The sequence below is a fragment of the Nannospalax galili genome, unplaced genomic scaffold (assembly GCF_000622305.1).
Source record: "Nannospalax galili isolate Female #2095 unplaced genomic scaffold, S.galili_v1.0 scaffold351, whole genome shotgun sequence".
NCBI classification, from domain to species: Eukaryota; Metazoa; Chordata; class Mammalia; order Rodentia; family Spalacidae; genus Nannospalax; species Nannospalax galili.
In genome coordinates, this window is record NW_008330327.1 from 2525922 (window position 1) to 2552620 (window position 26699).

The 26699-nt window shown below is 40.3% G+C and overlaps 1 protein-coding gene across 12 annotated transcripts in view; it reads right to left on the reverse strand.

The window, feature by feature from the left end:
• The window catches only part of Med12l (mediator complex subunit 12L), a 343300-nt gene that overhangs the window by 222230 nt on the left and 94371 nt on the right, over positions 1-26699 (reverse strand). For all 12 annotated transcript variants that reach the window (XM_029569368.1, XM_029569360.1, XM_029569358.1 and 9 more), the window contains 4 exons: positions 7029-7160; positions 4762-4888; positions 1765-1979; positions 606-710 (listed from right to left, as the gene is read on the reverse strand). In XM_029569368.1, coding sequence (XP_029425228.1) covers positions 606-710; positions 1765-1979; positions 4762-4888; positions 7029-7160 — 579 coding nt within the window. The remainder of the gene's footprint in view (positions 1-605; positions 711-1764; positions 1980-4761; positions 4889-7028; positions 7161-26699) is intronic.

Genomic DNA, 26699 nt, shown 5'->3' on the forward strand with positions numbered 1-26699 from the left:
ATCATACCCCCTTGAGAAAATAGGAAAATAAAACCCATATACAGAGGGAAAAATATGCCTACACCAACCAGAGGACCAGTGATGTAACAAAACTTAGAGATAAGTATTGTCCTCAAAAACATACAAAACAATAATTAAAATATTAATCAATAACAAACATCAAGGCTTTAATCTGCACCCCAGACAACACTTTTATAAACACTTACAAAGATTCATGAAAAACATTACAATTATTCTGACAAAAGAGCAGAAAAGTGAATGAGCCATAAACCTATTCTTTAGAGGCTCAAAATATGCATAGATTATGATAATGAAAGAACATTCAGGCATTCCTCAGAGATGAGCATCTCAAAATGAACAAGAATCATAGCCAGTAAGCGCAGAGGACTGTTAGCTTTACAAAGGAGCAAACGATCAAAGTGAGGGGGGCCTGAGGTACAAGCACAGACGATCGCGGTGACTCGGAGCGGACAATGGCAAGATTACATGCACATCACAAGGGTGTGGGTCACTCTGATACATGGGGCGAGAAATAAAAGGATGGAGCCAAGCTGAGGTGGGAAGTGGTAGACTAATTATCAGTAAGAGCCAAAGGTTGAACCTACTGGAAACTCCGAACCAAAGTCACTTTTAAAGTCATTCTTGTCTACTTCATCAAAAATGTGAGCGGTTCCTGAGCCAAGGCCCATATGCGCCATAATGTTCTGTTCCTGATCATTGCCAGAGAAAGAAAGTCACGTTGTAAATGTTGTAGCTTAAGGAACACAAGCTGGTATCTGACAGCAAAGCTTTCAACATCGTATAAATCATTCCCACTGTCTCTTCATTTTCTCTAAAAGCTGAAGGCACCATGAAGATATGTATTGCTTTGAACAGTCATGTACTTTCCACTCATGATAAGAAAGTTGTAACTCTCACGGCATTTTAAAGGAAGACACATAGACTTCCTGTTTAAACACAAACTGGCTATAATTTCTTTCATGGGACTGTCTAGTCATGGAAACCAAAGATACTTAAATATCCAAGAACAGAAAAGAATGCTTTAAAAACTACAAATACGGCCACAATTTTAAACATATCTTAGCAGTATCTGATACGCTCACACTACATAACCAACATGAAACTGTATTTCGAGGACTGTTAAAGGGGCTCATCACTGTCTACCGTTCCCATTGTTTCCTAAATCTTTTTATACCGAAAATGTACGTATCTGGAAGACTGTCCAAAATATTCACACCTGGCAGAAAAATCACACAGTGGCAGCAACAGCATAAAATAATTTGCTGCAAATAAAAGTTCTTCCACATTTAAGGAACAGAGATCAAGTTTTGAATTGAAAAGAAAATGTGATGTGTTATTAACAACAAAGAGTTCCCCATTATGTGTAAAACAGTAGTATACAAAATAACCAGTACATAGGGGAAAGATGCTCCTTAGTTTGATGTCAAAACTCACTCACTTGCGATACACAAAATTAGAAGAAAACTTCAAGCTATATTCATCTATAACTAGAAGTGTACCATTGTAATCCCATGAAAAGAATCACAGCCAGTCATATCTTTTCATCAACTATACAAAAAGAAAATTCTGGAAGACACATAGTCTAAATGTCCTTTCTGAGTTAAGAACAGAGATAAAGGAACTTTCTAGAAAGAGAACATAACTAAAATTCAGTTGCCTTTCCATCATCAAATTGCCCATGTGAAACTGGATCCCACTGTGGAGTTTACTGTGGGGGAGGGTGTATCACCCTCAGGATCATACCTCCATTTTCATATCATGGTCCTTTGAATAGTGTTCGTCAGCATTCTCCCCTGCTGGGGACCGCAACCCAGAAGAGGCAGTGACTGACAAGTCTCCTCGAGAGATGAGGGTGCACATGTATGCATCATGGGAGAAGACGTCATGGCGAATGAACTCACAGAAGAGCAGCACCAGGTTCACAAATTCCACCTTTTCACATTCACTATTTGGGTCCGCTAGGCAAGAAACAAATTCAATTAGAAATTCCTTGGTCATTTGACAGAAAAACAGACAAACATTTAGAAGGTTTAAGAATATTTGGGGCGGGGGGTAGAGATATGGCTCAGCTGTTAAGAACACTGATTGTACTTGCAGAAGACCTGGGTTCAAATTCCAGCACCCACATGACAGCAAACAACTGTCTGTAACTCCAGTTTGAGAGGATCCAACAGCCTCTTCTGTCCTCCACGGCATTGTACAACACAAGTGCACTTACCTGCATGCAGGCAATACACACATACACATAAAATAAAAATAATAAATAAAGTATTTAAGAAAGAAGAATATTTTCAATACCTTTTACAATCGATGTTTCTTTTTAAAAACTGCAAAACTGACAGGAATCGGGGAGGGGTGGTAGGAAAGGGTGGAAGGTCAGAGGAAGCAGGATGCAGGTACGAAATGGTCAAAGAAAAAATTAATAAAAGGTATATTTTTTTAAAAAAAGAATTTATCCCAACATTTACTGAGGCATTCACCTTTTGGACAGAGCTGACAAGAATTTTTTTTTAAGTATATGTGTATATGCCTGAGTGAACTTATGTGCACCACATGCATACAGGTGCCTGTGATGCCAGAAGAGGGCACTGGACAACCTGGAGCTAGAGGTGCAGGTGGTTGTGAGCCACCCAATGTGGGTGCTGGGTAATCATACCCAGGTCTTCTGCAAGAGCAGTCAGCACTCAAAAACTTCTCTCCAACCCTGATAGGCAAGCTGAGATTGACCAACTGTAATGTAAGCAGCCAGTATACTGAACACAATTTCAAGTTTAATGACAGTAGTCCCTGACAAGCAAATGACCATATTTATCATAACGCAAGCATAAAGCATGGCTAGATTCTCTTCTGCTTTTATTACTAAAATAATCTGTAAGTATCTTTAAATGCTCTGTGGGGACTGCATCTTTGGTGTATGTATGTGTACTATTTCAAAGGAGACTTCAAAATAGAACAACTTAAATGATACAGGGACAGGGAGGGATCCTGTGATCATTAGTCTCGATTGCAAACTAGATGAGATTTAGAATCATCGCGGAAGAAAAGCTCTGTACGTGTCTGTTAGGGAGTTTCCAAATTGGGATGAAACAGGAAGACCCACCCTAAATGTAAGTGGCACCATTTCATTTGCTGGGGCCTTGGGCCAAATTTAAAAAGAAGTGAGCTGAACCCCAGCATGCCTTAGGCTCTGCTTCCTGGGTGTGGATGCTGTATAACCAGTCACCTCCAGCACCTACTGCCACGACTTCCCTACCATGCTGAACTAACCCTCACGAGCCAAGATAAACACTCCCTTCCTTCAGTTGCTTTTGTCATAAATTTCATCACAACAATGAGAAAAGTGACTAATACAGAGTCACTGAAAAGAAAAAGACAAAACAAAAGACCAGTAGCCAACTCTAGAGTCTTTTTTTTCTTTAATTCATAACCCATATATTAACTCACAGTATGATTTCCAGTACTGTAACTGCATTCTAGAGCTACATCTCTGGAATAAGCTTAAAAATCTTAAGGCTAAATCCTACAAAGCTCAATTCCTAGCAATATCATATTCACAAACAGCAATGGGAAACACAGAGACCCGTTTGAAGAGCAGTAAACTCAGTTCTCTAGACCTCGCCCGAGTGTCTCCTCACACTCAGTGACAAGCAGTCTCTCCTCAGACAGCCAGCTCCCCTGCCTGGCAGTAAGCTTTCTCCAACCAGCCATCTACTCTGACCTCTCATCTGTGTACTTCCCTTTCATGTATTGTGGATCCCTATAGTTCAACCACCTGCCTGACTCCAACCTTGCTTTGCCTAAGCCCGGAAGGTCTCCGGATAATAAAAAGAAAGCCACTTTTTCCAGAGACCCTCCTATCAGGCCTCACTCAGCCCCAAGCACTGTGCTTCCTCACAAGACATAGCTGCAATAGTAGATACTTCTTCATCTCTTTCCTTTCCATAAACTCCTGCCTTCCCCGCCCTACCTTGACCTCCATCTATCACGTTTTACTTTGCTGAGGCTGTTTTGTGCTATGTCTACCAGAAGTCTCTCTCTGCTGTATTTTCTCATTTGAAAATCTCAGACTAACGGTGAACTAACATTGCTCACACAAATGACTTTTCACAAGTGTTTACCCTTCATACACACCGAGAAGGCGGTTGTTTATTCCACAAACCCTCAACTCCCAATTAATAAAATAAGGGAAAAAATAGTGCAGGGAAATATGCTGGTAACTTCTGGTGAATCTACAGCCATGGTCCCTGCCATCCTGCAGGCTCTGGTTGTACCATGAACCTTTTTAACTGTGAGAGCTAGAAAATCAGAAGGTCAGAAAACAGCTCCAAAAGCAAAAACCTGTAATCACAATACATAGTTGGCTATGACAGGCCCTTACTTCCTCCATTTGGGTAAGAAAGACTGAAGAAAGAGAAATTAGTGCACCAAATATAAAAAAGGAGGTGACTTAATTTAAAATTTTAAAAGTTTTTGGATACTTCAATTATTTTAAAAATTACTAATCTTGCTCAATAATTTTAAAAAAACTACTAAAATTTGTTCAGTAAAAGAGATTATATTCAGTGCCAAAAATTTTAGTTAGGATTCAAAGAAGAAAGAAAAATCAGCTAACAGAAAAAAAGAGAGCAAGAGGGAGACGGGGGGGGGGGGGGGGGGAGGGAGACGGAGACGGAGACAGAGACAGAGACAGAGACAGAGACAGAGACAGAGACAGAGAGGCAAAAGGTCTTCTTTACTTACACAGTGAGGGAGCCTGTGTATCTAAAAACCTTAGCAGAACATTCTGAAAAACAGGCAAACTAGATCCAGCTAGAGAGGCCGAAGAAATAGACTCCTTCTCATCTAGGACTTCTGATTCACCACACCGCTACAGGTTAAAAAGACAAGCACAGTGAGTCACAGAGGATGAGGAGTTATAACAGGTGATGAGTTGGCTGGCTTTATTAACATTTGAGCTCTTAGATAAAACATGAAATTGAGATTTCTGCACTATCTGAAGACCATGCATCATAGTGAATATAATTTCTAATAGTTAGAGGAAACCACCTCATAACAATTCAACTGAATTTAGAGAACACCTAGAAGAAAATTAATGTAAACCATAAATTTTGTCTCGTACTTTAATAGTACCCAAATGGGTGTATTGCACTGTACAATAAAATATTCCATATTTGTATACAAAACTGCCGAAAACAGAGGTTCTTTTTCTTCTTATGTTATCCTGAACTATCTGGCACATGTTACTGGATCTGATTACTTTGTTTCCTGTGTGTCTGTCAGGAGGATGTATTTATGAATGTGTGTTAGGGGGTGTTAAATGAGAAAGTGAACAGTTCTTCCAAGAACATTCTTTTGCTTGTTTATCACACTTCACCACTAAGATTTTTTTAGGGTCTCCAGGAGTCTCTGTGGTTCACAAAACACATCTAATGAAACTACTTAACTTTTATATTTCTAAACCTGGAATTTACTAAAAGACAGGAAATGAAATGGTTTAGAAGTAACCAGAATCTTCATTTCTATTTTTGGTATCTCTTTGAACCTTTCCCATTTTGACCACTTAGTCTTGAATTGGGGTATTAATTGTATTAAGAATATATATTAAGATATCAATGATTCAATCTGTCCTCTGTTTGCAAATGTCTCCACGTCAAGTTCACATCCTAAAAGGAAGGCAGACATTAAATAATAAGCAAATTATCTATTCACTTGGACTGTAATGCCGAAAGTAAAACACAGTGATGTGAGGAAGAGGCGCTGGGGCTGACTGCTGTCAACTTCAGATCACGGGTGATGGGAGACTCCAGCGCTGGGAAGGCAACATGTTGTCAAACGATGTTCCACAGAAGTGACACTTCCTGAAGTAGGAATGTTCCAGAGAGACAATGGGCGTGGAGATGCTCACTTTCAGAACCTGTCACCCCAGAAGGAACAGCAAGAGCCAAGCCCCCAAATCAAAGTAAGTTGTATACGGAGGAGGGACAGAAAGACCAAGATTAGACAACAGCCAGGAAACAACTGTACAAAATGCTATGAGAAAGGCAGGTGGGGCCAGGCAAGGGGTCTCTGTGAGCAGTAGAAAGCTCTGCCACTTCTAGTTAGGGGAAACTGTGATCCACATATGCTTCAAAAAGACCACTCAGGATGCTATGTAGAGGGCAGTGGAGGGTAAGACGGAACAGAGTAGCGTAGGAGGCCAGGAAGCCACCAAGGCGAGGCATGCTGGGGCCTCATCAGATCAGGCACACCTCCACTGCGGCTGTCCCTGCTGATGTTTACATTAAGAAAGCTCACTCAGACAATTCCCTTTCACAGAAACTAATGTCGATGAATGTTAGTAATCCTTTTTTATCTTTTATAATACAAGTCTGAGGCTTTAATAGCTGTTTAGGACTAAAACATAATCTCAAAAAATAATTCAAATTGGTATTTATGCTCTCTAATCAAAACTGCCTCTAGAAAATATTTCCAAATCTGCTAATATATGATGTGGCTTCAAAACTTCATAAAGCTGGCTATACTGTATACAGGGTTGTGTATGCTTATGTGTTCTATGAATCTCAGTCTCACAAAATGAGAACTGTTCTAACCAGATGTTAAAGTTTAATTTTAAAAGATGTATTTCTTAATTAGTCTAGAACAAATTATTGGCTGAGTCTACTTAGAGAGGCACTTACTATGGAGTCCTCCTTAGAAGAACTGGTATACCTTCCCCTTCCCAAAAGAAAAAGGCTGGATATAACAAGGTCAGAAGAAAGGATTCTTCTCACAACAGTAATTTAATTTAGTTTGTCTTTTTATTTATTTAATTTTTTGAGACAGGGTCTCATTCTATGTAGTCCTGGCTGGCCTGGAACTCACTATGTAGACCAAGCTATCCTGGGACCACAGAGATCCACCTGCCTTAGCCTCCTGAGTTCTGGGATTAAAAGCATGAGCCATTGTGCCTGCCTACAACAGCATTTTAAACTATGGCATTCAATAAGTAGAAGGAAAGTCAAACCTACCTCTGCCTCAATTTCCGCTTGCCTTTTCTCCAAGAGTTTGGCCACGGCCATTGCTCTGTGCTTGCCAGACCTTTTGCAGCTAACAGCCCATTCACACAACAGTGTCACAACGGCTTCATCATTAGGAGCAACCTAAGGACCAAGAGAAACGAACCGACTGTATCACACCGATACAAGCAATAGACTGCCTAAATCTTAAAGCTTTGTTCCCACATTTTATTAACAGAGTGCTTCCAAATCATTTCACTTAAGTAGGAGAGGAAAACTTCTATTATAAAGAAGGAAATCAATCAAAAATCACTTGAATGTGTGATAATCCCAAGAGAATTAGAGTTTCTTTATATAAGCTATCACACATAGGGTCATAATCTAGTCCACAATCCCTATAGAACTCAATTTCAAATCCACCCAGAAAGGGAAATGTCCATCGAATTCTAAGAACAAAAGTTACAAAGTCAAAGTACTTTGCTTCCGTGTTGGGTATCCAAGACATGGACCATGTGTCGTTTGCCGCATAATGCTATCAGCCTGGATCCTAATCCAGTAAGAAATAAGAAGTACAAACCTTGGGAAGGCTGGACTAGTGATGAATACGTGATCAATTCCACCATAAACAACAAGCATGGAGAGAGAATGAAAAGCACATCTGGTCAGCAAGATGCTGCAGGGCTCTGCAGACCTATCGGCCCAGGGATGGGCTGCACTGACAGAGGTTGAGAGGGCTTCAGGGACCCAAGTGACATGAAATACAGGTGGGGTGCTAAAGGGTGACAGTACAGAGACTGTGGTCCATGTAACCTGCTTTTCCTTTTATGGCAGCCATGCCAAGGAGAGACACAATATTATCTTTTCATTTATTTTAATTTTAAAAATATTTTATTTAGTATTTTTATTTTATGTGTATGAGTATAATACCTGCATGTGTATAAGTGCATTTGTGTCACACATTGCCTACAGAGGTCAGAAGAGGGTGCTGGATTCCCCAGGAACTGGAGTTATGGATGACTGTTAGCCACCATGCACTCTGAGTAGTATCTCCAGCCCCAATTATTTTAATTTTTTGGAAACAAGGTATCACTCTGTAGCCTGAGCTGTCCTGGAACCAGGCCATCCCAGGCTGGCCTTGATATCACAGAGATCCACCCGTCTCTGTATCTGAGTGCTGAGATAAAAGGCATCACCTAGCATATTCCCTTTTTTTTTCTTTTTTTTTGGGGGGGGGGGGCTTTTTGAGATGGTCTCCCTGCAGCCCCAGCTGTCCTGGAACTCACTATGGAGACCAGGCTGGCCTTGAACTCACAGAGATCCACCTGTCTCTGCCTCCCGAGAGCTGGGATTAAAGGTGTGCACCACCAGGCCAGGCCATATTCACATTTTTAAAGACAGTATTTCCCCCTGCATCTTCAAGATCAGTTAAAAACATGCTACAAAAGAATAAACAAGTGCTTGTTACAAAGTAACAAAGTAACCGTGGGTTCCTTCACTGGGTAGCCTCATGCCTGGCAGTTTAATTTTCTTTAACTATTTTCCCCACTGTATGAGATTTTACATCTAATTGAGGTGTATCACAGTACATAGGGGCATGCTGTGTGTTCAGTAACATCTGTGCTAGGTGAGGAACAGACTTCTTCAGCTCTACTGGATGGACTACAACAAAAGAGAATCACAGAAACTTACAGGACCACATTCCCTTTGAGTGAACAGCAACTGTCAGGGCCACCACCTCTTGGGAAAATATCAGTGGAGAGAGACTCGTTGCAGGGAACACTCTGAAGATCACCACAGTAAGCAATGTGCATGTACAATGTACAAAAGACTTGGAAGACAGGAAAAAGACAAATCTGATGTGCCTGCAGGAGTGTCAGACAGTGTTAAGAAACAGGAATTTGTCACTCCTCAAGAAATGAGGAAGACAAGCTAGCAAAGAACAGGACAGCGAGACGGGCTCTACGGGGTCACCCAATGAAGGAACAGTACTGGGACAGTACTAGAAAGGGTTCCACCTAGAACATGGCTACAAAACTGTACTCCCAAGCTTCAACAGTATTACAAAATTCTCACTGCTGCTGTAATGTGAGTTTGGTATGCCCCTTACAAATTCTCCAACCAAGTTTTTCAATATAATCATGTTATCTTTTTTTAAAAACAAGCAATGCTAACCAAAAGAAAAAATAAATAAATATACCTTCTGATAGCTACAATGGTCATAGTGGTTTTATCAAGATGAAAGAATTACAGATTTTCATTTTAGGTTTCTATAGTGTAAAAGGAAAAATAATTTCTATTTCTATTTCCAGTAAGAAAAAAGCAGGGGCTGGAGAGATGGCTCAGCGGTTAAGAGCACCGACTGCTCTTGCAGGGGACCCGGGTTCGATTCCCAGCACCCACATGGCAGCTATGAACCGTCCTTAACTCCAGTTCCAGGGGAATCCGATGCACTCCTCTGACCTCCGCAGCACTGCACGACATGGGTACACTCACATGCATGCAGGCAGTACACTCATACACGTAAAAATAAAAATAATAAATATTTTTTAAAAAAAGAAAAATACAAATGAGACTTGGAAGAAAAATGGAAACAAATGCAAAGGACAGGAAAACCCTATCAAATGTAGCAGAAATCTAACGCTATCAAAATGTAGCAGAAATCTAACGCTCTGTTACAGCCTGACCACCTTGCACCAGGCTCTGTGCTCTGCCCTATTTACAGGTGACCTCATTTCACACTCACAGAAATCTCAAAATACTTAGCAGTCAAATGGTAATGAAAAACAAAGTTTAAATTCGTGCCTCCAGCCTAGAACTCTCGATCGTTTGTCATCAGCCACAGGGCATCTATAAGCAGCTGCTACCAAGAGAAGTCCAGGACCCCAAAGGAAAATACCCACTTACTCCAAATTCATCTTGGTGATTTAAAAATCTGCACTGCCATTCAGGCCAGAAACCTGGGTGTCATGTCCCCCAAACACTGCATGCCAGTTCTAAAGGAGCACATAAAGCATGCCATGCCACCCATCTGGGTAACACTCCTTTACTCCCCGCAGCTCCACAGAGCTATAATCAGCTCAGAAATCCTTTCTCTCAGCTGGCACCCCAAAAATCCCCAAGAGCTTTCAAATTGTAACCAATGTCTCAGTTGTCATGAAGACTTAAGTGAGAACACTTCTAATTGGTAGGCTGGCATCTTCTTGCCACTGAGGACCTCAAGAGTTCTTTCTCATTCAAACTGTCACTCCTATATAGCAGACAGTCACCCTTGTTTTCCCACCCCACTGTCACTCCTATATAGCAGATAGATACCCTTATTTTCCCACCCCACTGTCACTCCTATATAGCAGATAGTTACCCTTGTTTTCCCACCCCACTGTCACTCCTATAGAGCAGATACAGTAAACCTTGTTTTCCCACCCCACTGTCACTCCTATAGAGCAGATACAGTAAACCTAGTTTTCCCACCCCACTGTCACTCCTATAGAGCAGATATAGTAAACCTAGTTTTCCCACCCCACTGTCACTCCTATATAGCAGACAGTCACCCTTGTTTTCCCACTCCATTCTTGAAGGGAGAGTAGGCCAGGCTGGAGACAGACAAACCACTTCAGTAATATCACTCAATAATTCAAATTAACTAGGATTTTTTTATAACAAAAAAATTAAGGAGTAGCAAGTTAAAAAAATAATTCACTGGAAACACTAGTTGACAGTCTGGAATCAAAAGAATAGGATTGTTGCTTATTGTTACAACAACATAGCAAAATCAACCAAAGCTTGTCTGTCTGTGTCCACGGGCTTCTTCAATGCACTAAAGGGAATTAAAATATCCACTAGACTTCCAGTTTTGTGTTGGAGAGTTTTGTTCTTAATAATCTTTTAAATAGATTCAGAAAAAAAATGAATAGAATGAAAAGCACACTTGTCTGTCAATGACTTGACTCACCCTGCAGAAACTTCTTTTGGACACATCTAGAAGTAACCATTGATTCGGAATAATGTGCTAGGAAAACCTCAATTCACTTGCCAAAGCAGCCATTAAATGCTTTAAATACCTACAATATTAGACACTGTGTAGACTCATTTCAAAAAATTTGGTCCTTATTCTCAAAAAGTTTACCCCTACAAGGAAAAGCACACAAGACAATACCAGCAGGAGTTAAAATGATTTGAAAGAGGGAGTGATGAGTTCTAATTATTGATCCTTCTGTGTCTCACAGGAGACGGGCCCCCATTCTCCACACATACTGGCACTGAGATGTGAACTTGCTGACAGGCCTCCAGTCACCTGTACCAGCTGACAGCTCAATTTCTGATTATTAGGAATTAAGGGAAATAAAATAAAGGCAGAGATTAAAATATTGGCCAAACGGGCTGCAGGAGAGATGACTCAGCAGTTAAGAGTGCTTGCTGTTCTTTGAGAAGACCCAAGTTCAATTCCAGCACCCATGTCAGATGGCTCACAATTACCAATGCCCTCTCTGGTCTCTGTAGGCACTGCATGAACTTGCACAAACCCAGACACACACATACATGTAATTTTAAAAATAATAAAATAAGGTTGGAGAAATGGCTCAGCAGTTAAGAACACTGGCTGCCCTTCCAGAGGGCCCAGGTTCAGCTGCCAAAATCCACATGGCAGCTAACAACCACCCATAACTCAGGTTCCAGGCGCTCCTACACCCTCTTCTGGTCTCCATGGGCACTGCACAACACCAGTGCACTTACATACATGCAAGCAAAACACTCCTACACATAAAATAAAAATAAATCAAAAAAATTAAATATTTTTAAAACAAGAGAAACGTAAAAAATGAGCTTTCTATTTATGTTTTTGAGAAAAATTTAGTTTTTTAAAGTAAAAAAATTTTAATACTGTAATTTACTTGGTCTTTACTCCTGTACAACATTGTACACTTAACAGATCTGTTCTGAACAGCATCTTCCAATACAAGCCACATTCCAAGAGTACAAAGTCCATTCATTTCTGATATCAAGTATCTTGGCAAATGATGTCCCACTCCTTGAAACACTGGAAGGAGTGGAGAGATGGCTCAGCAGCTAAGAGCATGGGTGTTCTTGCAGAAGACCTGGGTTTGAATTCCAGCACCCACATGGTGGCTAACAATCGTCCCTAACTCCAGTTCCAGGGGATCTGACGCCCTCTTCTGTTCTCCACAGGTACTGCATGATACAGGTGCACTTACACACATGCAAGCATAACACTCATAAACATAACATAAAAATAAATAAATTTTTAAAAATAATCCTAATAGAAAGCCCATTAATTATAAAAATAAAGAGAAAATTTACTTCTTTCAGTCCCAGGGTACACACTACAAGAAACCCTGCAGACACTTCATGTAGTCACCTAGCACTGCTGTACATAAACCAACTTCTAAATAACTATTACACATATATAAGAACCTCCATTTCCACCCTGACATCACATATTTAAATAAATAGACCACACTTATTCAAGGATGCAGATGGCTTCCAGATGCCTGGTAAGTACTACCTTACCAGTTCAAATAACTGTCAAAATATATCATGATTTCAAATATGGAAGCAGATACCAATTCTCTTCCTAAAAGCAAATTTCTAAAACATATAAAGGCCATTTTCTTTAAAGTAACAAATAACTACCTGTGATATTCACTAAATATTATTTTAATACATGTTAACACCAAACAAATACTTAAAGATAGGAATTAAGACACACGAGCCTTCAGTAAGATGGGAGTCAAGTAGGACAAACACACAAGTGAGTATTTTGGAAGCAAAGGACACAAAAAGTTATTCAGAAAATAACAGTATTGAACAGGACAGAGAAGATTAAGTGAGATTATTGAGGATTTGCTTTAAAATTAAAAATTAGCCAATGTCAAAATAAAGAGCAGAAAGAGGACCTTGAATGCTCTCTCACTCAGATACCCACCACCTCTTTTGGTAGGGTATCAAAACCTATACTTCTGCTTTATTCTTTTTAATAAAACTTCTAATTTTAAAAAGAATTAGAGGAACACAAAGACAACAGGAAGAAAAGGAATTCGAGATCTTCGGAATACTGCCCCACCCTAACCCAGGGCACCTGCATTCCAGTCTGGCACCTGTGAACACAGTCTGGCAAATGGCAAGAGGGATTTTCAAATGAGATGAACTTGAAGAAAGAGATGTATTTATTATATTACGTTTTAGAGATGAGTCCAATATAATCACGGGGTGCTTCTCAGGGACAGGAGGCAAGCAAGCCAAGGAAGGAGGCGTGGCAGCAGAAGCAGGAGACAGCCTTGGTCTTAAAGATGAGGAGAAGACCACATGGCTAAAGAGGCAAGCAGTTTCTAGAAGCCAGAGAGACAAGACCCATTCTCCCCTAGTGCTTTCAGAAGGAACAAGCCTGAATGGCCCCTTGATTATAGCCCAGTAAGACCCTAACCTCCAGAGCTCTAAAAGAATGAATTTGTGTTGACCGATTTCTAATAATTTGTAACAGCAGCAATAAAAAATTCATGCAAAGTAGTTTTAAGCAAGGACAGAAAAGACAGAAAATATGGATGCAAGTCGTATAACTCCAGAACAACAGGCTGGTATTTGAAAGGTAAAATAAAAATTTTAAGCCTGGAAAAAGTTCTTAACAGTATCCTCTGCAAATGGTCTCATGAAGGTGAAGATGTTATTTAGTTTAAGGTCAGCAAGAGCTCATGGTGAGTTTTTAAAAGGCCAGCTTATTAATTAATGTTATTTATTAAACACCTTTTCTGTGCACTGGATAGAAATGTATACTTACGTGGTACTTTGAAGGAATAAAGATGAATGATATTCTTTTAGGTATCATTTCTATTATAGTCACAGAATCTTTAAAATGTTTGTATAATTTGTTCCAATAGGTGATGGGGAAGGGACTTACAGTAAAACCAGAGGTGGGCTCAGAACATCAGTGGGGAATGCCACCAAAGCCCTCCTGAGCCTCAATAACTCACAGCGAGGCAGATAATGGAATAAACCAGGGGAAAGTAGAGTGACCTCACAAGTCAACAACAGTTCACATAGACGGCTCCTGGGTAAGGAGATTTGTCTTCAGCAAAAGGACTCTGAAAATGTTTATGGTTATTGTTACTTTTTATTTTGCTTCTATTGCTATTTTCACACAAGCAAATGGGTGATGTCCGGGTACCTGACTAAAGGCGTACAAATACAGGCAGATGGGAGAGGCTGACACAACACAGTGAGGAGAGAGGAGCAGCTGCCAAGTACTCTCCTACAAACATATCCTCAGCCCTTAGTAGCAGCTGTCTGCTCACTGTTCTGTCCGCTCTGCAAGAGCGATACCCACGACCCCAGGGGGGAAGTCTTTCCGGTCCCCAGATGACTGAAATAGGACTGTCAATCACAGGTCCAATGCTCTCAGCTCTACCATCACATTCTGGATTTGGGTCCCTGACTGGCAGTAAAGATGTTAGCAAACTCTGAACACAAGGGGAAGAAACGCACTCTACCAGATAGTCATTAGCTACAATGTCCTGTTCTCAGTCTTACATCTTTTTGAAGCTAAAAGAAACTAGCTGTGACCAAATAAAATTGTCTATTTCACTTGGCTAAAATACTACTGATAATAAGTTTTCTGCGATATTTACTGCTTATGTAAGTCACAATTAAAAGGATTTATAACTATCCAAAGTAAACACAACAAAAATTGAAAAAGTAAGTTGGGCATGATGGTTCACATCTGTAATCCTAGTACTGGGGAAGAAGAACACTGCCTCAAGTTCAAGGCCAACCTGGGATACAGTAAGTTCCGGGCTAGTCAGAGCTACAGAATGAGACCCTGTCTCCCAAATAGCAGGGCAAAAGAAGACTTGTCAAGAGGTAATATACGTTTCCTCTGAGTGTTAGCTAACATGCGGGCTCTGCGGTCCCTACGATGTTTGAGCCCATTTTCTTTGTTGAATCTGAAGGGGCATGTTTGTGGAATGAAGCAGGGATACAGCACTTCTCTCTGACTCCTGAAAGTCACAAGGCGTGCTTTATGCCTGGCTGTCCACTCCCCCACGCAATGACAAGGTCCTCTGTGACAGACAGAGGCAAGGCGGAAGCACTGAACCGCAGACTCTAATGACCTCCCTGCATGCTAACATGGGGTCAATGAGACCTGAATTGAAATGTGCGCTTGAATGGCTTTCTGAAAAGTCCTGTGCTTCTGTCTCTGCAGAACTTAAAACTTCCTTCAAGGAAAGAGAAGAACAGTGCTCTTGTGGATGCTTGTTTTCCACCTTACCTCTTTCACGGGGAGAACACAGAGGTTTGGGTTTCTGTTGCTGACAGAATGGAAACAGAATCTGAGGAGGCAGTGTTCTCCACAGCAGAGTCTGAGACGGGAAGGCTTAGCAGATGCACCTCCACGTGTGTCCCAATAACCCCCTGCTAAGCGGAAGCTATCATAAGTCACAGATACAGTAAATACACGCCATGGCTTAGCAACATGGCATCACGGCATGCTGTGGAGTCACAGGAGCCTGGCAATGTGGGGGATACAGCACACTGATACTGCCCAGCATCAAAAGAACAAAACAGGCTGCAAACTCTGGCCCAGGAAAAGAACAAAATTCATAAATGAGGGGCTGGAGAGATGGCCCAGTGGTTAAGAATACTGACTGCTCTTGCAGAAGACCCAGATTCAAATCCCAGCATCCACATGGAGGCTAAAAACCAAACTGTCCGTAACTCCAATTCCAGGAGATCCCACGCCCTCTTCTGCCTTCATGGGCACTGCATAACACAGATGCACTGACACACATGCTAGGACAACACTCATACACATAAAATAAAAATAAATTTTAAATTTTTAAAAATTCACAATGATTTCCACAAATACTGAAAGTTTTTCATCCTAAATGAAGCCTTTCTTTCAGTTCTAATAAAAATTGTCGCAATTAGTAATGTCAATAGCATAGTAATTTTCAGGGAGTAACAAAAGAAAAATCACAATTAAGTGCTTACTCAAACTACAGTCAGAGACTGGAGAGATGGCTCAGCAGTTAAGAATACTGACTGCTCTTACAGAGGACCCGAATTTGATTCCCAGAACCCACACAGTAGCTAATGACCATTTGTAACTTCGGTTCCAAGGTATCTGATGCCCTCTTCTGAACTCCAGAGGCACTGCACAATACAGGTGCACTTAGATACACACAGGCAATAAACTCATACACTTAAAATAATAAAATACTAAAATCAAATTGTAGTCAGATATCATAACTGATGTGTTTCAGGAATTCTTTTAAACTTTACAATATATGAGCTAGTTAATATTATTATCCCCAGTTTGGAGATAAGAAAACAAATAGGGAAAAGAATAAATATTTGTCCAAGGTCACTCACCTAACTAATGACACGTTTGTCACAACTGAACTCAGGAAAGAACCAAGTAAGCATAGTTGAACTCGTATGTCACGAGAACCCGAGAAGAGGAGCTGGAGACTAAACTCAGTGGTTAAGAGCACTGGCTGCTCTTCCAGAGAATCTGGCCTGGATTCCCAGCACCCACATGGCAGCTAACAACCATCCATAACTCCAGTTCTGGAGGATTGATGCCCTCTTCTGGCCTCCATGGGCACTGCATGACACAAGTGCACTTATACACATGCAGGAAAACATACACATAAAATAAAAATAATAAAATATTTTTTAAAAATATACTCTGAGGAGGGAATCTCAACCTCCTCTGCAGCGTGCATCAAGGCACTCAGCTTGAGTCCCAAGCTCCCATGGTCTCTCCCAGCACCACTCCCATTACATACAACCTCAGAGTATTCTGCTCACTGCATTTCAACATGTATTCGCATGTGATATTCACCATACAGCTCAGTTTCATGGCCATTAGATCCTCCAGCTACTAGATTCATAACCCTGTGAGGGAAACATGGAGGACAAGAACTAGAGAACCACCAGAGGAACTAAACAGAAAGCACTTCATCCCAAACACTGGACAATACTAAATAAGGCATTTCACCATTACAGACATGGGGGACCGCAAGGAAAATGTTTCTTCAACCCAGACACTACACAGGCTGGGAAGGGGATAATTTGTCTTTGCAGGCAGTAAGTGGCAGATTTTCATATTGGTACTTTCTAACAGATGCTAGGAAATTCTAAAACTGTATAGCATGCACCTCTCAGCTTCTAAGTACACACAAGCAAATGGGTACAGAAAATGGTGGTTAAGGGGCTGGAGATATGGCTCAGTGGTTAAGACCACCAGCTGCTCTTGCAGAAGACCCAAGTTCAAATCCCAGGACCCACATGGCAGCTAACAACCATTCGTAACTCCAGTTCCAGGGGATCTGATGCCCTGTTCTAACCTCCGCAGGCAATGCACCAGACAGGTACACTTACATACACGCAGGCAATACACTCATACACATAAAATAGAATCATTCCTATTGTAATTTTTCAAATGTATTGTAACAGCAGAATGTTCTCCAGTGTTCTGCTTTATCCTATCTGGTGTTCAGCATATAGAATGGCGCCAAAGGTCCAATCCTTCCCTCAAAGGTCTAGTTAAGAGAGATGCAAGACCAGTAACTACAAATAAAGCCTGCAGGGTTAGGAAAGTGTCAGAGGCAAAGACGAAGACCGGATGGTTAGAAAAGGGTTGGCGTAAGAGACGAAACTTGTGTTGTGAGATCCAGCATTAAGCACCTGCATAAACATATACGTTGTATTCGCACACAAGGAACTTGGTCACCAAAAGACAAAAATGGTATGATGGGAATAAGAAGATGAAACTTTAGGACAGAGATAAATTCCAGAGGTCACGGGGTGACAGATGATGAGAACAGACAAATGCCAAAGCTTACATTATCCATAGCTCTTTACGGTGTTCTGTAAGAACCGTGTGCCACCACACCCGGCCACAAACTCTAATTTTAACCAACCAACCTTGAAGTAGGCACTGTTGTTCCCAGTTCACAGGTAAGAATTAGAGAGTGGTGACTCCTAAGCCCCCACCTGCTACACCTGCTACACTCCTGGTGTGAATCAGCACAAGGCACGGCACAGTTGGGTACAGACCTCAAACCCCAGGAAGCTGCAGTCCAGCCAGCCACTGGAACTCTGTGGACCAACCCTGGCCTCTACCTGTCTAGGAACAGGCCAGAACTCTGACCTGACTGATACACAGGAAATGAAAGCCAAAGAATGGATTACCTAAACCTTTACTCTTCTGTAGTATTCTGCAGACTAGATGCTCCTATGGCAGTAGAAATCTTTCTCATGGCTTCAGTCTTAGCATCTATACTACAGTGTGGCACAGAAAAGGCTCAAAAGATATTTTCTTAATCAGTGGGGTAAAGCAATGCACTGTGTTACATGGAACCAAAAGAAAAAAAAATGCAACAGGAAAAGTTTACAGATGCACTTACCATGGGAAATATCTGCTTTAATCCGACAGTTGATTAAGTGCAAAACATGAGACATGTTCCCATCCCTGATTTACTGAGTGCGGTGGTTTGAATGAACAATGCCCCCCATAGGATCACGTATCTGAACACTTGGTCCCCAGGGATGGTGCTGTTAGGAGAGTTCATGGAACTTTTAGGATACAGAGCCTGCTGGAAGAAGTATGTCACGGGGGGCTTTGAGAGTTTATGCCTCCCTAGTTCCAGTTTGCTCTCTGATTCTGTGCTAGAAGAAATGTGATTCCTGAGGGAAGTCTAAGTGTCTGGGGCAGGAGAGTAAAACCAGAGGATAACACTGCGGGCTGAGAGAGACTCGGTATGGACTGCACTCACATTCGTGAACTGCATATACGGCAATTGTAAGCATAACTTCAGTAACAGGAACAAATAAAACATACATGGAGACGCTATTAGCTTGGCCTGGTGAATCTGAAGCACGCACCTACTGCTGAAACTGTGCAAGTATGACTACCTCAGCATCTAAAAGTCATTCATGGTGCTACTACAGATAAACACACCACAATGGTGAAGAAAGGCTTCTATCACAAGGAGAATTTGCCACTTTATTCTTTCTAGAAGGATGGCACAAATCTGACTGAACAAACACCAAATTAGGCTTTAGTTATCATTCAATAACCTAAGACTCTATCGAAGTTAGCCACAGATCTTCTATTCTTCAGTAAATAAAGAAGGGAAATTAAGTATCAACTACATCCTTAAGAAAGTGGAAGAGAGGCTAGAGAGATGGCTCAGCGATTAAGAGCACTGGCTCCTCTTGCAGAGGATCTGACTTCAGCTCCCAGCACCCACATGGAAGCTAACAACTCTCTGTAACTCCAGTTCCAGGAGATCCAATGTCCTCCTCTTGTCTCCATGGGCTTTGAATGACATGGGTACACTTAGATACATGCAGGCAAAACACTCATACACACAAAATAATAATAAATACTAAAAATTTTAAGAAACTAGAAGACACTGGTGAGATACTGCTATTTTAAAATAATAAATTTCTTAGAAAAACTACATAGCTTAAAAAATGATATCATTAAAGGGAGCAGGAAAATAAACGTCAGTGATTCCTTACTGTAAATAACAACTTAAGGATTTGAGGTCAGATACAAAATAAAGCTCTTAACAGCTCTTTACTCTCAAGACTGAAAGGGCATATTTATAAGTGAAATCAACCACTCAGTCACATAAAAAATGGAGATATTATCTGTAGTGCAGTACTAGCAAACAAAATGGATTAACATGCAGAAGGCTCACAAGAGCCAAACATGGTCTGGAAGTTGCGGCACTTTGTGGAGCACTGGGTTAATGTCCAGTCACATAAGCTAAAGATGGTCTAACTGCTCATGGGCATAAGCCCTTTCTACAAGGTCACCAACATCATTTCTAACCATCAGAATCACCATATAAGGTAATAAGTCCAGACTATTAACCAGAAACTCCTACAATTTACAGCATAAAATGCATGGTATTCATTATGCGTATGAACATTCCCATAAGCACATTTCCCAGAGATGTCCTTGGTGACTGACTTTTGTCTTAGGAAGAGGAGAGGGATAGAGCAAATTTTCTTAATCTTACATTCTCGGAATCAATATGTTTATCTTGTAATATCTAAGAAGCAAAATGTAAGGTATGGAAATAAAAGAGACCACCACTTTCTGCTTTTAAAGGAAGCAGATGAAGACAGCACATTGAGTTCTCACAAGAAGTGATGCAGCAGGAAACAAAATTAAGACAAACATCAGGACATCCGAATCAGCTACAGGTCATTGACTTGCTCTGTGACAAAAAATAAATTTTCTGTTCTTCAGTTAAATTACCATTTAAATAACACAAATGGAGAAAATCATCTTGAGAAACGGGTAACTACACAATCACTGAACTCATATATGTGGGAGGCAATTATCATTGAAAGTAAATCCTTCCAAAGACCTTGAAAAGTGCCTGTATCTCATATTTAAAATACTACGCTACACTTCCAAAAATCATCACTTTACAGTAAAGCAAACCACTTTGTGTCTTTTAAGGAAAATGAATGCCATATGTGGATAAGAAGGGAAAGGCAAACGTCTGAAAGTGATTTGATTTACTGGCTTGACAGCCAAACCTGCCCAGCCACAAACATAAAACCACTGGTTTAGGAAGTGGATTCCATTAAAGCCTCTGTACACAGAAAGGAGATGATGCTAAGGGAGCTTGTAAAGGAAAGAAAACGACCTAAGGCCACATGGCACAGAAACCAGGATTCAAAACATAGATGTGAAGTGGCGTAAAGTGTAAGATATAAACAAAGTCCAGGCTGTTCAAATTTAGCATTTGACTTTTCTAATTTTCATGTTTCTAAGTTGGGCCAAGTAGCACAGTGCTGTAATCCCAGCCACTTGGGATGCTGAGACAGGAAGATGAAACGTTCAAGGCACTCCTGTGCTACATCAAGTTCCAGGCCAATCGCAACAACTTAGTGCGATCCCGACTCAAAATTTTAAAGACTAAAAAAAAAAAAAAAAAAGAGTTGGGGGACTCTGGGGTCGAGCACTTTCTTAGTAGGTGTGAGGTCTTAAATTCAATCTCCAGTATTACAATAAGGAGGGAGGAGGAGGAGGAGGAGGCAGAGGAGGAGGAGGAGGAGGAAGAGGAGGAAGAAGAGGAGGAAGAGGAGGAAGAAGAGGAGGAGGATGAAGGGGAGGAGGAAGAGGAGGAGGAGGAGGAGGATGAAGGAGGGGAGAAGAGAAGGAGGAGGATTACTATCTTAAAATTGTCAAATAAGTTGTTTAAAAGACCACAGATCACTTCTACATACACATGTGCCAGTATTAACATGTGGGAAACTATTCTAGACATCACAAAGGTTGTCTCTTCCTCCTGTCACAATTACATCTGAAATTTCTGTTCTGCTCTATTGTTAGGTGAAACAGTTTTCAATAAGCACTATAAGGACTTGAATCCATCAGAGTTGAATGTCATTTTATTCTCTCACTGATGAAGTAAGTATAAACTTGGATAACTCCCCTTCTCTAACCACCGATTTGCTCAACTATAAAGAGATTTTTAAAAATTTATTTCAGGGGCTGGAGAGATGGCTCAGCAGTTAAGAGCATTGGCTGCTCTTACAGAGGTCCCAGGTTCGAATCCCAGCATCCACATAGCGACTAATAACCATCCCTAACTCCAGATCCACAGGAATCCAACACCCTCTTCTAACATTCCTTGGCATTACTCGACACAGGTGCACTTACATACATGAACGCAATGCACTCATACACATAAAATAACAGATACTAAATATATATTATACATAATATATATATTTCACAGGTCAAAAAAAATGAAATACTGGGGCTGGAGAGATGACTCAGCAGTTAAGACACTGACTGCTCTTACAGAGGACCCGGGTTAGATTCCCAGCACCCACATGACGGCTACAAACTGTCCTTAACTCCAGTTCCAGGGGAGTCTGAAGCCCTCTTCTGACCTCAGTGGCATTGCATGACAAGGGTGCACTCAGATGCATGCAGACAATACACTCATACACATAAAAAATATTTTAAAAAATGAGATACTGTGACATAAGATACTTAAGATGGGACCTAGTACATAAAAAGCACTTTTTGAAAAATGTTAAGAGCCTGTTTGTGGCCTCCCTCTGGCATAGGAGCTGACAACACAGGAGACTGCCTGAGAGCTGCCTCCACATGGTGGTAAGCCTCCCCTAACTGTACTGAACCCAAGCCCCTAACCGGGATTGCGTGAGGCCCCTCCCAAGTCGCCAGGGCAGACCTGGCTTTCAGAGGATAAGGCTGAGATCTTAGCAGAGAGTCTGGGAGGGAGGATTCTGACCTCCATCTGTGTAGAGGCTGTGATTTCAGCAGACCACCAGAGAGTACCTGCTTCCAGCCTCCCTCTGGCATAGGGGCTGAGAACTCAGCAGATCAACTGAGACTTCCAAAATCAGCCCCTCCCCCCTTAGGGAACTTCCCAAATTTTGCTCTGAGTTCCCACTAGTAGGGGTCCAAACCTTAGAAGGAAGCCTCAGTGTACCTGACTGGAACTACACTTAGGCTTCTGTAGATGTTCCTGAGTAGATTATCTGAAGCCACCAGCACCCATCAAACTAAAAACTGAGAGAATCTGAAACCTGGACCAACCAATTTTACATAAACAATAAGAAAAGGACCAAGGCACACCAAAAATACAAACAGAAGCATACTTCAACTTACTTTTCATATCAGAATCACAAAAAAACAAAAGAAATTCACATACTAAAATCATAACGAAAAAATATAAAATGGAAAGCCAAAACACTTATGTCTCACCAAACTCCACCAGTCCTGTAGAAGAGTTCTACAAGGAAAACCCCCTAGACATAACCCAGGACACAGAATTTAAAAGAACAATTATAAACAAGATCAAGGAATTCAATGAATTTAAAGAACACACAAACAAATCAAAGAACTGAAAGAAGATAGGGATAAACTTCTGAATGAATTCACAAAGGATGTAGAAACATTGGAGAAAACTCAGGCAAAAATGAAGAAGGAAATAAAAACTCAACAAGCCAACTTGAAACAACAGGGGAAAGCCTCACTGCTAGAATGAATGAAATGGAAAACAGAATATCAACACTGGAGGATAAAGTTGAAGAACTGGACCACTCAAGCAAAGATTATGAAAAATACTAAAAAATACAGGAATGGAATATACAAGAGATGTGGGACACCACAAAAAGACCAAATCTAGAGATCATAGGAATAGAGGAAGGAGAAGAATTTCAGGTTAATGGTATTGACCAGATCTTAAACAGGATTGTAGAAGAGAATATCCCAAAATTAGGAAAGACATCCCCATAAAAATACAGGAAGAACATAGAACATCAAACAGGATCAGAAAAGAATCTCCCCATGACATATTACAGTAAAAACACTAAATGTACAGAACAAAGAGAGAATACTGAAAGCAGCAAAAAAAAACACAACAAGTCACATACAAAGGAAAGCCCATCAGAATTACAGCTGACTTATCAATGCAAACTATGAAAGCCTGAAGAGCCTGGACCAAGGTATTCCCAGTTCTAAATGACAACAGAAACCAGCCCAGAATACTTTACCCAGCAAAAATGTTTATTATAATCGAGGGGGAAAGAAAAATCTTCCATGAAATGAAAAGCCTGAAAGAACACATGTCCAGGAAACTAGTCCTTCAGAGAATACTTGAAGCAATACAGAGAGAGGAGACAGGAAGAACTATGCTTCAGGGGCAATGAAAGAAAACAAATAAAGGTGTAACTGAGGAAACACAAAATCAGACAGAGAACACAGACAGCAGTCAATATGACGGAAACCAACACACATCTTTCAATAACAATCTTAAATATCAATGGACTGAACTCCCCAGTCAAAAGACACAGGCTGACTGAATTAAAAAAAAAAAAAAAAAAATTCTTTGTGCTGTCTGCAAGAAACCCATCTCACCTTCAAGGTCAGGCACTACCTTAAGGTGAAAGGATGGAAAAGAATATTCCAAGCAAATGGCACTAAGAAACAAGCAGGCATTGCAATTCTAATATCTGACAAAATAGACTTCAAAGTAAAACTAGTCAGAAGAGATAAGGAGGGTCACTTCATTCTGATCAAAGGAACAGTTAACCAAGACGATATTACAATCCTTAACATATATGCACCAAAATCTGGTGCGCCCAAATTCATGAAAACAATACTACAGGACTTTTAAGACACAGATTAACCCCAACTCAGTAATAGCAGGGGACTTCAATACCCCACTATCTCCATTAGACAGGTCAACTGGATAAAGAATAAACAGAGAGATGTCTGAATTAAATGATACCACACATCAAATGGACCTAACAGACATCTTTTGAATATTCCACCCAAGCACCAAAGAATACACTTTCTGCTCAGCACCCCATGGAATTTTTTCAAAAATTGACTACATACTGGGACACAAAACAAACCTCAACAAATACAAAAAAAATGAAATAATCCATGCATTCTATCAGAACACAATGCAATTAAGCTCAAAATTAACACTGGACGAAGCCCTAATCACTACATGAACTCATGGCCATTAAACAACACACTCCTAAACAATAAAAGGGGCAAAGGAGAAATTAAGAAAGAAATAAAAGAAACCCTGTAATTTAACAAAAAGGGCAATACAACACAACAAAATGTCTGGGACACTTTAAAAGCAGTCCTAAGAGGGAAGTTTATAGCTTTAAGTGCCTACATTAAAAAATTAGAAGGAGCCCAAATAAATGACCTAACACTGCAACTCAAGACACTGAAAAGCCGAGAACAAATGAAACCCAAACCCAGCAGAAGAGAATAACAAAAATCAGAGCAGAAATAAATGAAATAGAAACAAAGAAAACAATACAAAGAATCAATGAATCTAAGAGCTGTTTTTTTGAAAAGCTAAGCAAGATAGACAGAGCCCTAGGCCAATTAACCAAAATAAAGAAAGAACAAATCCAAATCAACAAAATCAGAGATAAAAGGGGAAATATTACCAACAGATACCCAAAAGATCCAGACCATTATGAGGGAATATTTTAAAAACATATATGCTACTAAATTTGAAAATCTAAGAGAAATGGATGGATATCTAAAATCATGGGGGAACCACCAAAGTTAAACCAAGAAGTGATCAACAGTTCAACAGACCCATAACATATAAGGAAACTGAAACAGCAATACAAAGCCTCCCAACTAAAAAAAGCCCAGGCCCAGATGGATTTACAGCAGAATTCTACCAGACATTTAAAGAAGATCTACATCCAATACTACTTAATTTATTCAAAATGATAAAAACAGAGGGACAACTCCCAAATTCCTTCAATGAAGACAGCATCACTCTAATACCCAAATGAGATAAAGACACAATGAAAGAAGAAAACTACAGACCTATAACTTTAATGTACATGAACACAAAAATTCTAAACAAAATACTAGCAAACCGCATACAGACACACATCAAAAAGATCATTCACCATGATCAAGTAAGCTTTATTCCAGAGATGCACAGATGGTTCAATATACGTAAGTCAATAAACATCATTAATAATATAAATGGACTCAAAGACAAAAAACACATTGTCATATCAATAGATGCAGAAAATGCTTTTGACAAAATTCAGCATGCATTTATGTTCAAAGTCCTAGAGGGAATTAGACTGGAGGGAACATACCTCAACATAATTAAAGCCATATACAACAAACCCACATCCAATATCATTCTAAATGAAGAAAAACTGGAAGCATTCCTATTAAAATCAAGAACCAGACAAGAATGTCCACTATCTCCTTTTCAACATACTGCTTGAGATACTTGCTAGAGCAGTAAGACAGGAGAAGGAAATTAAAGGACTAGTAACTGGAAAAGAAGGGGTCAAACTATTCCATTTTGAAGATGATACAATACTATACCTAAGAGATCCCAAAAGTTCCATGAGAAAATTCCTAGAACTGATCACACTTTCGGTATAGTGGCAGGTTATAAAATCAATCTACAAAAATCAGTAGCCTTTCTATATACCAATAACAAGCAATTGGAGAAAGAATACAGGGAAATGCTCCCATTCACAATTGCTGCAAAAAAATTAAAATATCTTGGAATAAATCTGACCAAAGACACCAAAGATCTCTACAATGAAAATTTTAAATCATTAAAGAAAGAGACTGAGGAAGACACCAGGAGATGGAAGGACCACCCATACTCATGGACTGGAAGAATTAATATTGAGAAAATGACCATCCAACCAAAAGCAATCTATAGATTCAATGCAATCCCAGTCAAAATTACCATGACATACTTCACAGAATTAGAAAAAAAATCCTTAACTTCATATGGAAGCACAAAAGACCCTGGATAGCCAAAGCAACCCTGAGCACAAAGAGCAAAGCTGGGGGGATTACTATACCAGATCTCAAAGTATATTACAGAGCTGTAGTCATAAAAACAGCATGGTACTGACACAAAAATAGACACATAGATCAATGGACGATCACTGAAGACCCAAACCAGAGTACACACAATTTCAGCCACCTGACACTTGACAAAGGTGCCAAGAACCCACAATGGAGGAAAGACAGCATCTTCAACAAATGGTGCTGGCAAAGCTGAATCCCCACTTGTAGCAGAATGAAACTAGATCCTTATCTTTCACCTTATCTTTCACCTTGCACAAAACTCAATT